The 13,211-nt window shown below is 35.3% G+C and overlaps 1 protein-coding gene across 5 annotated transcripts in view; it reads left to right on the plus strand.

Annotated features, from left to right (window-relative positions):
• The window catches only part of gpr45 (G protein-coupled receptor 45), a 90,597-nt gene extending 78,200 nt beyond the window's left edge, over nucleotides 1–12,397 (plus strand). For 2 of the 5 annotated variants that reach the window (XM_083535894.1, XM_083535892.1), the window contains 2 exons: nucleotides 8,956–9,006; nucleotides 10,754–12,397. In XM_083535894.1, the coding sequence (XP_083392020.1) occupies nucleotides 10,837–11,955 (1,119 nt within the window). In that variant the 5' untranslated portion in view covers nucleotides 8,956–9,006; nucleotides 10,754–10,836 and the 3' untranslated portion in view covers nucleotides 11,956–12,397. Of the gene's footprint in view, nucleotides 1–6,672; nucleotides 7,014–8,955; nucleotides 9,007–10,753 lie in introns of those variants that run through there. The other 3 variants (XM_083535895.1, XM_083535893.1, XM_083535891.1) reach the window with 3 other exon arrangements.
• The last annotated feature ends 814 nt before the right edge of the window (nucleotides 12,398–13,211 follow it).

Genomic DNA, 13,211 nt, shown 5'->3' on the forward strand with positions numbered 1-13,211 from the left:
TAGGCTCTGCCATTACAGTAATGTTTTTTTTTTCTATTCTCAGTGGAAAAAAAAACATGTTTAGGATAATACAGTTTTTGGATGGACATATATAATCCCACACATAAAAATAAATGTATCATTTACTTACACTAAGAGCTAAACTAGAACACCATGTAAACTATACTGATCTCTGACACACACACACACACACACACACACACACACACACACACACACAGAGAGAGAGAGAGAGAGAGAGAGAGAGAGAGAGAGAGAGAAATACATACACACAATCACATACACACAGAAATACATTCTGCATATTCATTGCTGCTATCCTGTGTGCACTGTTAATTATTGCCACATTGTAAAACCAGGCTTGAAGGTCCACAGGAAACAAACACTGATTAACCTGATTGAGGTTGCTGTGAACCATAGTCCAGCTAAAGCGTACTGACAGCTAAACTGTTCCCACCTTCTAACCTCATTGCCCTCTGTGACTTGTAAGGCAGATCAGTGTTAAATATGTAAATGCTAGGTGTCTGAGATAAACATACTTCGGGTCCATTCAACTATTTTGAGGCTTAAATATGGCCGTAACACATATGATATTGCAAGTTACATAACACAACGGCATATAATGACCTTGTTAATTTCAATTAATGGAATTGCAACAGCGGGGATAATTGTAAGCCACTCCAGAACTTTGGTGTATGATTACATTTGGCATGTGTATGCAGCAGGAACACAGAGAGCACTGCATTATATAATTTTGTTTTGCTTATCAGTCCTTAACCTTTTACAGCCAGAATGAGAAAACAGGAAATATCACATCCACATGGCCCTCCTCTCATCGTTGGAATATCCATTACATTTTAATGAATCCTATCAAAATATTTGTGCCTGTATTTGATCTTTTTTTGTTGTTTGTTTTAGCATTTAAAATGAACTGGTTTGTCATTAGAGGTACTGTTACTGTGTGAAATGCATTACAAATTGTTGGACGGGAGATAATGTCATATATTGTTGACTTTTTATGACAATTTCTAATGTTCATTTGTAAAGGCCTGGCTAAATCATGCACATTTTTTAAGCTCTTTACAATACTCCGTCTGTGTCTGAGTTTATAGTTGAGTCCATAAGGGATAAATCACATTTAGGCATGACATTGGTGTTCAGTGCAATCTTATTATCCATGCCACTGGCTGCTAAAGCTATTAGAAAATAAGAAAGCTTAACAAAATGCACACAACAAATTTCCCACTTTACTTCCTTTTATTGTGTCCTCCACAACTATCATCCAACAGATATCATCCATCTTCATCATCCAGTAATTCAATATTAACCATGATAATAACATTTGGAATTAGCAGGTCACTAGTGTAATGCTGTTGATTGGTTATTCTGTTGATGAGAACAGAGGGACCATCCAAAAGAATGGTGATCTTTGTTTATTTAAACAGCTACAGCTAGCAAGAGGTTTTCCCTTATGCACATTTTTTCTAGCAATCAAACAATATTTGAGTCTGATGAGTCTGTCTAGACATTTCTTTTAGGAGTGTGTAATAAAAACAACGGCATGTTCTTATTCTTCTTATTCTTCTAATACAAAATCAGTTGCCAGCAATTACAAATTCGAATTTATTAATGTATAATATGCTGTTTCTTTCTATTCAACGTTGTTAATAATTTGCAAAACAAACTGTGTAGTTCTTGATATCAATTACAACAGGTTTAAAGTCGTTTCCTTATTATCCATTTTTTCTTCCTCTTAATTATAAAAAATAAACATTGCTTGTGAATTAAATGAGACATTAAATGCGCACTGGTTTAAATAGCAAAAGCTTGACCATTACAAGTCCTGACGTTTGAGAAACCTTCAATAGAGTAAATGTGAATTAATGTCTTCCTACTTACATTTTCATTTGTTAAATAACAACAAATTTTTTCAATCTCATGCTTACACTATTTGTGTCTGGTAATGTAATATATTTAAATTAGTGCATTACTTTTAACTTGCAATCAGAATTACAGATGGTATCATTGTCTTAGCTGTGCTGTTATAGAACATTAATAAACACCTTTTAAGAAATCAGATTTTATTAGTGCTGTTGTATAAAATAATGGTATAATGTTACATAGCACACTTATTTCCGAGACCTTGATTCTACATTTTTGCAAGTTGCTCGCATTATATGCAGGTAAACATCCAAATATTACATGCTAAATATTCAAAGGTTTTTAATGGCTTTGAGAATGTTGTAAAACATGCACTAATTGCCTGACAATACTTCAGTAGCAGTTTAAGTATTCTTAGATTTAAAAAATGTTTAGGAATATAGCTTTTATCTTATCTAAACGTACACTTAAAGGATTTAGCAAAAGGTTTTAAAAAAAAAAAGCTTGTAAAAGATTTTAAAGACAGTGTAGAAAAAAGGTATTTTGTGCCATCATCATACTGTAATCTGGGCTCACACTGCCTGCATCTATTAAATGGTGTATTAGAGTTAACAGGAATCAGCATGAATTCTGTTATAAGCCTCTAATCATCCATTCATTTACAGAGCAGTAATATCACCCCTAATTGATCTGGCCCACCGATTTGTTTCGATTTCTCATTGCCACCAGTCATTTATTCCCTCTACCTACTGACTCTTAATGAATAGACTCGTTAGGAGACGGTGTGCCTAAATGAAAGTGACTCTAAGCATGGCGCTGCCAGATACATTATGGCAAAGATGAAGCCAAATGTTTAAATCAGCAGGTGACATTATGAGCAGTTCAATGTTGGACAGGCATCCATGGGCATCCATTCTCATGCCCAAGTTGTCAAAAACTGAAGCACGGTTGTGGTCAGCATCATTCAAAACACATAGTAGTCTCTGGCAGACCAGTTGCTGCATGTTGTTTTTTTTTTTTTTTATAAGAGCTGGAACATAAATATTTCAAACAATTACAAATCATTTGAGATTAATTTTAATACCATATTAAACATTTTGCTTGGTTTTTTTTTGTTTTTTTTGTTTTTTTTTTTAACCCTAACCCTAACCCTAACCCTAACCCTTTACTTAATAGATAAATGGGCACAAAAATGCAGGACTTTCCTATATGTGAAGATACTAGTTTGTAATAAATCTTAAGATATATTTACATGTTTATATACAGTATATTTAGAACATTTTCAGACCCCTTCACTTTTTTTTTTATTTGTTATAATACAGCATGATAACACAATCCTTCAAATACATTTTTTTTCTCATTAATCTACACTCAATACCCCTTAATGACCCAATAAATAAATAAAAACTTAATTCTAGAAATGTCTGTAATTTTTTTAGATAAAAAAAACCCCTGAAATATCACATGCACATAAGTATGTAGACCCATTGCAACAACACTTGTAAATTAGCTCAGGTTTCTCCTATTACTCATGATCATTGCTGAGATGTTTCTACAACTTAACCAGAGTCCACTTGTGAAAACATTTATCAATTAGACATGATTAATTAATTAGACAAAGGAAGTGCCTACAGAGTTTAGAGACAGGATTGTTGCAAGGCACAGATCTGGGGAAGGTGTTAACGTGTTAACCCAAAGTCATTACTTTGTGAGGTGGCAATAATGAATTGTGAGTTAAGACTACAACTTTATTTATCTATCTATCTATCTATCTATCTATCTATCTATCTATCTATCTATCTATCTATCTATCTATCTATCTATCTATCTATCTATCTATCTATCTATCTATCTATCTATCTATCTATCTATCTATCATGTCTAATGCTAAGTATGCTTCTATAGATTTACTGTGTAAATCATCATCTGTAAAAACAGTATATTACGTTGAACAAAAAAAAACATTTCATAAACATGCAGCACAATATTTTCTGATGTATATTGGTAAAATATGTATATTGCAAAATGATGTATATTTTTAGAATATTATTTTTTAATAAATTGTACTGCATTTATTATTACTTCCAGAGGAAGAACATTGAAAAAGGAGGTGTGCTGGGTGAAAGGGGTCATCTTTGTGGACCTTCCTCTGATACACTGATTGAAGCAGTTATCTGATTAAATTAAAGGCCTTGGTCTCACTTGGTTCAAATTTTATCAGTCTGTATCATTATATAGTGATAGTAAGGGAACAGAACTGCATGAATAGCATTTAATTGGGTTTTCTGTATACCATTCTGAACTGACGTTTCATAAGGTTTGGTGTTAGGAGGCTTTAGCTTTTGATGGATTAGATTGACTGTTATTTTATGTTTATTCTCAGCAGATCTGTGATGATAAGGATCATTTATGATGAAAAAGAATGAGAGGGCCTTAGATGTGAAGTCAGTTCTGAATTCATTGTCACTTTGTCACTGATGTACTGTATGTTTTTTATATCAATTTTATAAGTAGAATGATGATGATGGGACTCTTGAAACACCATGCAAATGTTCATGGACTCAGTAAAATTTAGATGCCTTGGAGGAAAACAGACAGCACACCAGCCAGTGAAATTAAGTGCAATTATCTATTTTATGTGTTGTGATGTATTCTGTAGTAACTGCAGTGCTGCTTTTAAGGCCACAGCTAGGTGGTGAAAGCCATTTTTATCTTAATGTAACTACCCTGCTTAGAAAACAAGTACAAGAACAGCAGTAATAATAAAAAAAAAAAATAATAATAATAATAATAATAATAATAATAATAATAATAATAATAATAATAATAATAATACAGACTACATAAAGAGGAAAGCTTTGGCTAATTGCTTTTCTATCTCTACCTCTCCCTCTGAAATGGTTGATATTGGAGGAGACAGAGTTTTAGAGCAATTTGGATGGACGGATGGACAGACGGTAAAGTCACCAGTCCACTGTGTCACAAACCTCTTTAGAACCATATTTATCTGTTATTTGCACCTCTGGCCTTTTAATTTTTTATATCCTATTTTTAACATTGCATGTATTATACAATGGGTTGTACATATACTGTATGTCCCTGTTGTGTCCGTAATCATCTGTACCCATAATGGGATATTTAATTTTTATTGTTATGCTTAATTCAAAAAATCCTTAACGTTCTTCTGTACAGTTATTTCACAGACTACAAAACACGTTAAGGCTCTCAATCTTAGGACAATTCCAGGATTACATTCAGTCGTATCAAATACCTTCAGTACCTTGATTTAGTTATGTATGCTCACTTGTCTTATTTTGCTGGAACTAAAAAAAAATAGTTTGTTGAAACGTGCTGTGTATTGATTTGAGATCTCTGTATTAACCATAAATAGCCAAATGCCATTTCATCTGAGAATGTAAAGTACCGTATTGAAGAGACATGAATTTTACTTTGACAATATGGCCATCTTCTGGTCAGGAGCATAATGGCAGCGTTTTATAACTTACTATCCTGATTAAGTAATAAACTGATTAGACTAATAAGTATCTACTAATATAATAAGCAGATAATCAATTGATGTACAGAACAGTATTAAATTTTTGTATATAATATATGTTTATATAAATTGTTTGCCTCTTAAAAGGGCCTATTCACATAGTCGTCCCCCCCCCCAAAATAAATAAATAAATAAATAAATAATAATAATTCAACAGATCAGATACAAAAATATTTGTGTCAGATTTTGCTACTGCACGGGTTGGTATATTAAATTTCAGAAGGAACAAAGAAAAGAGCTGGTAAAAACATTTCTAAAAGTTTTGTTTAATAAGAACACATACATAGAGTCCTACCTAAAGAATGCAATTAGTCATTTAACTGTACTGTTATTATAATACTAATATTCTGTTTCAAATACTTTTAATCCATAGAACAAAATGAGTGTTTACATTCACACATTTAGTCTTTTCATTGTAGTACCACATGGCGTAAATAATTCATTTTATTAAAAATTAGCTCAGGTTTCTCCTATTATGATCATTGCTGAGATGTTTCTACAACTTAACCAGAGTTCACTTGTGAAAACATTTATCAATTAGACATGATTATTTATTTATTTATTTATTTATTTATTTATTTATTTATTTATTTATTCATAGTAATTTTTTTTAATCATTTTTTGTTTACTTGTTTGTATGTATACATTTATTTACATTCGATCTACCTGCAGTGAAAGGAATTCAGTTATGGAAGCACACTGCATCCTTAATATTATTATTTTTTCTTTAAACATCCCTGAATTCTGTCTTCAGTCATTTCATACAGCTGTCTACATTAAATTGAATAGTATTAGTGTCTTTGAAAGTATACTGTTCGGTACTGGTTTTGGGTTTGTATTTAAATCCCATAACATTCATCTTTAAAACTTGCGATACATTTTTATCTTTAAACTTGAAAGCATGATCATGGGGCTTGTATGTGTGAGCGTGTGTGTGTCTGTGCGTGCGTGCGTGCGTGCGTGTGAATCATGCTGTGTGGGTCCTGGTGTGTCACAGCGTGACGTCAGAAAGTACAAAGTGTGCTGCTGTCAGTTTCATGGACAGGATGGAGACTGAAAGGTTTCCTTAGTGACAACCATCAGTTGATCGTCCAATGGGTCACGTTCCCCACTGCCATAAAGCGTGAGATGCACTTGTTTATTCACATTAAGAGTGAAGGGTGGTGGGCCCCGCACCTGCCATTTCATAGGAATTAGTTATACAATATTCTTCAGTTTGAGTGATGGATCTAGGTAAAGCAGGCTGTCGGAAGGTTTGTTTCTAAGTGCATATTGATTTGTCGATTGGCTGACTGATTGATTGGTTGCCAGGCGTTCCGCACTGCCAGCCAGTAGAGGCGGCTCTTATTTTCCCCCACAGCAATAACACTTTTATGGATTGGGAGAAAGGACAGGTGTTAGACTGATGGAGCTCTGATTCACGAGCGGATGATGAGAGAGAGAGAGAGAGAGAGAGAGAGAGAGAGAGAGAGAGAGAGAGAGAGAGAGAGAGAGATTTGTCTGTGTGTTTGGCTGTATATACTGTAGATTAACAGGTAGGTAAAGGTTAAAGACGACGATTTACACTTTTAAGGAGGTATTGTATATTTTATTACTTTGCATAAATAAGTGTAATGTGAGATGCTTACGCGCGTGCAGGCTCGAGCCTTTCTAAAACCATGTCGGTGTTTTCTATGGCGTCTTACACAGTATGCTGGAGTGCACCAGGTTCCATGCAGATCAATGCATGGATTGATCTAAAAGAAAATAAATGCAAGAGATGACAATTATATGTAGCTTTCATTCTGCCTAACGAGCTACACACAGATAAGAAACCACGCATGTGTTTTGATCGGCGCGTGTACGTCTTTAGAAAAAAAGCAAACGCGTGCACTTAAATCAACTGTACTGGTTTACCACACCATGCTGTTGTAAAACCATAGTGGTATAGTTTTAAGCTATGCGTTCCCATTCGTCCTTTGTGTACGATGGTGTTGTTATTTAGTCATGGACAGTCCTGGTCGGTAAAATAAATAGATAGTGCTACAAGTGAGACGTAAAGCATGCTGGAGCTTGAGTGTGCTTAAAAGTAAATGTACTCTCATATTAAAGAAGCCACAAGCCTTGTGCATGCATACAATAAAAAAAAAAAACATGTTCAGCCTCTTTTCATGATTTTTTGATCAGTAAAACAATTATACTGTGGGTCTCTTTAGACACACCTCCAGCGTTATCTCCGGTACCTAAGCAACAAGTTGATAACGTAATGCAGCAGTGATTAAAGTTCAATTTCTAAATAATGTAATCAAGTGGACTCGAACTATTTGTGTTCATACAAATCACGTTTACCTGTGAATTTCTAGGATCTGGCCATAGGAGGAAGTGGTAGCTCAATGGTTAAGGCTTTGGGATGGGCTTTGGGATGGTTGGGGATTCTAGCCTCATAACTACCAAGTTTCCACTATCGGGCCCTTGAATAAGTCCCTTAACCCTCTCTACTCCATGGCTGGCCCTGCACTCTGAGCCCAGCTTTCTGGGATATGCGAAGAAAGAATTTACAGGTTTAACACAATTTTGAACCATTGCAACTTGCATAGGTGGCAGAACAATAATTACACACTATAGTATTGATGCATGTGAACAGATCAGTTAATCTGTAGATTACTAAATATAACAAATATGTACATATATCAATAAACAAAGCAGCTGTAATCAAGAAATTTAAGTGGTTAAAAAGTAATTGCAGTAAACAAATGAATTGTCAGCAATAGCAAGCAATGAAACAAGTGTCTCGAAAATATTGGACTACAATAATAGGACTGAAAGTTCTAACCTATTAGATGTGCAGATATGTAATATAGTGATTGTCCTGCTATGAGCTATTCTGACAAAAAAAGCTATTGCATGCTACATTTGATCTTGACTGAGCTTCATAATGTGTATCCATTAACTTTCCCTCTGATATTTCCCTTGGATATTATCATCCAAGCTAATGACATCAATGACCTTGCATAACTCTCATGATGTTTCTGTGTATTTGTTGGAAGTTTGAAGAACAAAAAGAAAAACAAAAGAAGTTTTAAGAGATCCTGAAATTGCTACAGGCGATACCATAAGTTGAAGGCCTCAGAAACAACAGAAAAATAATATGCTAGCCTCTGCTTAATTCTGTGTCTACAGGTGTATTTAGATATTTTTAGGGTAGTAGACTATTTGTGTATGGAACATGTTCTCACTCTAAACTTGTCACATATGGATGGGTTCGTCAGGATGCTTTGCCGCCATTTTTTAATGCACTGGGTACTCTTTTGGCATCATTGTTTTATGTCCGGGGATTCCCACAGACTTCACCTGTAACTACATTAAAAAGTTACACAGTTTCAAATGACACCAAAGGTAAAATGATGCAAAAGGATACCCAGGTTGTCAAAAAGTGACGCTAAGGGATCCTGATGAACGCGTCCATATGTGGCGAGTTGGGAGTGAGAATGTGTTGGTGTATGAGAAATGGATTCTGAATTCTCTTTTTTTCCCCATAGCATTATACACCCTTGCTGTTCTTATGGTAACCATGGCATAGTATCACTTGGGTGAGTGTGCATAAAGTATTTTTTATTTTATATTAAGTGTGTTGCAGTCTGTTAGAAGATTCAGGCATGCATTACATCCTGTTTTCATACAAATCACTTATAATAGTTGTAAGTATAAAATTACTTGGTCAAATGTAACATACTTTTTTTTATGTTGCATATAGATCTGTGTAACTTTTCAATTTAGTAAGAATGAAGCTAAAAGATACACGATGGTGGAATGAGTTAACATTTTCTATTTAAGTATTTGCTTCTGTCATATTATTACTTCTTGCAAGTTAACAATCAGTTTTGACCGGTATGCTCCTTCTACTTGGGAATTCTCAATTACACCAGAAAAGATTTTTAAGGATAATGTTCCCATGACATTTGTTCAATAAAGTGTTTCATCAAGAACAGGTTTTGCAAGGCAATGGTTCTTACTAAAATTCAGTGGGAGAAATAATAATTTGATCAAATTTTTATGGTAGTTTTATTTTAACAGAGAGAGAAAGAATATAAAGAAGAAAAAAAAAATCATATTATATATAAATTAATTTGTATTTCATTGAGTGAAATAAGTATTTGATCCCCTACCAACCAGTTAGAATTTTGACTCTCACACACCCAAATTAGTCCCCTCCCTAATATCAACTAATTATGTGTATAAAAGACACCTGTCACAGAATAAACCTCTTACATTCAAACCTCTCCACCACCATGGGCAAGAACAAAGAGCTGTCAAAGGACATCTGAGACAAGAATGTAGACCTGCTCAAGGCTGGAATAGGCTACAAAACCATCAGCAGGAACCTTGGTGAGAAAAAGACCACTGTTGGCACGATAATTTAAAAATTAAAGAAATACAAGATAACACACCAAGGTCTCTCTGCATAAGAATGCACATGGACAGGCCTGTCTTAAGTTTGCCAATGAACACCTGAATGGTGGGAAGGCTTGGGAGAATGTGAATGTGGTCAGATGAGAACAAAATTGAGCTCTCTGGCATCAACTCGACTCGCCATGTTTGGAGGTAGAGAAATGCTGAATATGACCCCAAGAACACCATCCCCACTGTCAAACATAGCAGAGGAAACATTCTGCTTTGGGGCTGTTTCTCTGTTAAGGGTGCAGGAAGACTTCACCCCATGACCAGGCCCATGCACTGTAGAATCTTGGATGAGAACCTCCTGGCCTCGGCCAGAACACTGTCTCTCTCTGTTAAAATAAACCTACCATAAACATTCTAGACTGTTCATTTCTTTCTAAGGGGGTAAACTTACAAAATCAGCAGGGGATCAAATAATTATTTCCCCCACTGTAAGTGTTTAAATTTAAGTGAAAAAAAAGAAATAAAGGAGTAACATTAAGGTTTTTCAGCTTAATGTAATCATGCTGTAATGAGACCATGTTTCCATACATTTTTTTTAACCTTTGGTCCCTGGGACTTTATCAAAGGCCACCCAATCAATGATCACAATCCACATCAAGTATGTTTATAATTTGCAGATAAAGAAATTATTAAAATTTTTTAAATTAAATTCCAATCAATGTTATGTAAACAAATCATGTCCATAATCACTTTCTAAAAATTGTCCTTTAACCCATGCCTTACCATACAGAATTAGTTAGGCGTAATAATTATTATTTTAAATATATATTATATTACATTTTAAAGACGTGCTTCCTCTATTGATTTACATGATTATATAAATGCATAGTTGTATTAATGTCATATATCTTTGTCTTTTGGTTATTTTCATTCCAGATTGCCAATGCCATGGACTGAGCAGTAGATAATAGCAAGGATTAGCATTGACTTTACTAACATGGACTGATATTGGTTCTGCCATGTCTGACTGTAATGCCAGCTCTGTGGAACGATGTGGCTTGCTTGGACCCACAGAACCAGATCTGCAGGAGGTTCAGACTAGTTTAATTCCTGTTGTGATTAGGGTGGCCTTGGCCGCCATCATGATATTCATGATCACCATTGGTTTCTTGGGCAATTCAATAGTGTGTTTGATAGTTTATCAGAAGCCAGCAATGCGATCAGCTATCAATCTGCTTCTAGCCACGCTAGCCTTCTCAGACATTATGCTTTCTCTGCTGTGTATGCCTTTCACTGCTGTGACTGTGGCCTCCACTGACTGGAGTTTTAGAGTAGGGTTCTGCCGAGCCTCTGTCATGCTTTACTGGTTCTTTGTTCTGGAAGGCGTCTCCATCCTGCTCATCATCAGCGTGGATCGCTTTCTTATTATCGTGCAGCGGCAGGACAAGTTAACACCACATCGTGCCAAAATTCTGATTGCAGCCTCCTGGGCTCTGTCCTTCTGCGTGGCACTTCCATCAATTGTAAGCTGGAGGACAGGTATTATCGTGGAAAGAGTGCCCCAGTGTATCCTGGGATATAGTGAGTCACTGGCAGAACGGGGTTACATGGTGCTGCTAGCAGTGGCAGTGTTCTTTGTTCCATTTAGTGTCATGCTGTATTCCTACATGTGCATTTTGAACACAGTGCGGAGAAACGCGTTGCGCATCCACACCCACGTTGCAGAAGACAATGTGGGTCTCAAGCTGGGACTTACGGGTCTGCAACGCCCACCACAGGTCAACGTGGACATGAGCTTTAAAACCAGAGCCTTCACCACCATCCTAATCCTCTTCATTGGATTTTCTGTATGCTGGCTGCCTCATACAGTGGTAAGCCTGTTGGCCGTTTTCAGCCACCGCTTCTATGTCAGTCCAGCATTTTATCCAGTCAGCATAGGGGCTCTGTGGCTCAGTTACCTGAAGGCTGTATTTAACCCTGTCATCTACTGCTGGAGGATCCGCAAATTTCGGGAAGCCTGTTTAGATTTTATCCCCAAAACTTGCAGACTCTGTCCCAAAATCCCTGGGAGAAATCATAGGCGTATAAGACCCAGCAATATTTATATCTGCAGCAGTGAGTCCCAGTCTGCAGTTTAGTATTTGAATTTGCAACTTGAAAAATGGTATCACTTTTCATTTTTGGTTACAGTCCATTAGAAACATATTATTTACAATCTCTGACTATCACCTGCATGGGATACAATGCGAAATGTTCATTTCAGCAGCACAGATAGCAGTTATTGCATGCGTTATAGTTACTGGTGGTGATTTTTAAATCTGTGCATTTAAGTTAAACAAACAAACAAAAACAAAGGCCATACTTATTAACAAATAAACCACCACTTTTCTATTTGATCTAATACTGAAAAACAACATGTACAACCAATACAAATAATGAGAAGCCACAGTTTTATTTTAGAGAAATGTTTAGAAAGAATCTTAACCACACAATCATTTAAAACCCTATCAATAATAGCAAATAAATCACTTCTTGTAAATTGTGTCATCTGAGTGGAAATACAGCAATAAAATAATGCAATAATGCTGCAGTGCCTCATGATTAAGTGTGTAATGAAAAAAAAGTTATATGTGAAGTCACAGTTCTCAAAATGCCATTTAGATTGTGAACATATAACCATTTGTTAATTTTTTTACAGAAGGCATGCTGAAACAGAAATCACTAAAAAAGAAAAAGGCATTGAGTACAAAAATATTCAACAAATACAAATTAAGCCAGCAATGGGCATAAAAATATATCAGAATAATGTGTGTGTGTGTGTTTGTGTGTGTGTGTGTTTGTGTGTGTGTGTGTGTGTGTGTGTGTGTGTGTGTGTGTGTGTGTGTGTGTGTGTGTGTGTGTGTGTGTGTGTGTGTGTGTGTGTATAAAACTTCCTGAGCTGCTCTTTCTATATTACTATTTTCTATATAACTATATTTTGAAAGGCCGTCTGCATTTAATGTCACTTTTTCATACTCGTGATATTACAGATATTAGTCAAGAGCTCTGTAATGTTTTAAAAGTCTAAACAAACAGTCAGTAAACTTATCAGGTTTGTGACTTACTTGTATGGTTATTATCTTTTTTTACTCAGTACGTATTTTAGAATGTGGATCAGTACAACTGCAGCAAAAGCAATTTATGCACATTTTATTGTAATACTCATTTTATTTGCTCTTGAATCCTGGTCATAATTATTGGCACATTGTAAAACAGAAAAAGAAAACCCTCACAATAAATGAAAAGATTTTGATCTTATTTTAATTGTAGATTGTGTTATTCAACTTAAATGTATCTTTCCACAGAAGAGTTTCTCATGGTCATCTCTAAGCACCACACACTTCTCTTTATATAT

Source organism: Silurus aristotelis (genome assembly GCF_946808225.1).
Source record: "Silurus aristotelis genome assembly, chromosome: 3".
Lineage (NCBI taxonomy): Eukaryota > Metazoa > Chordata > Actinopteri > Siluriformes > Siluridae > Silurus > Silurus aristotelis.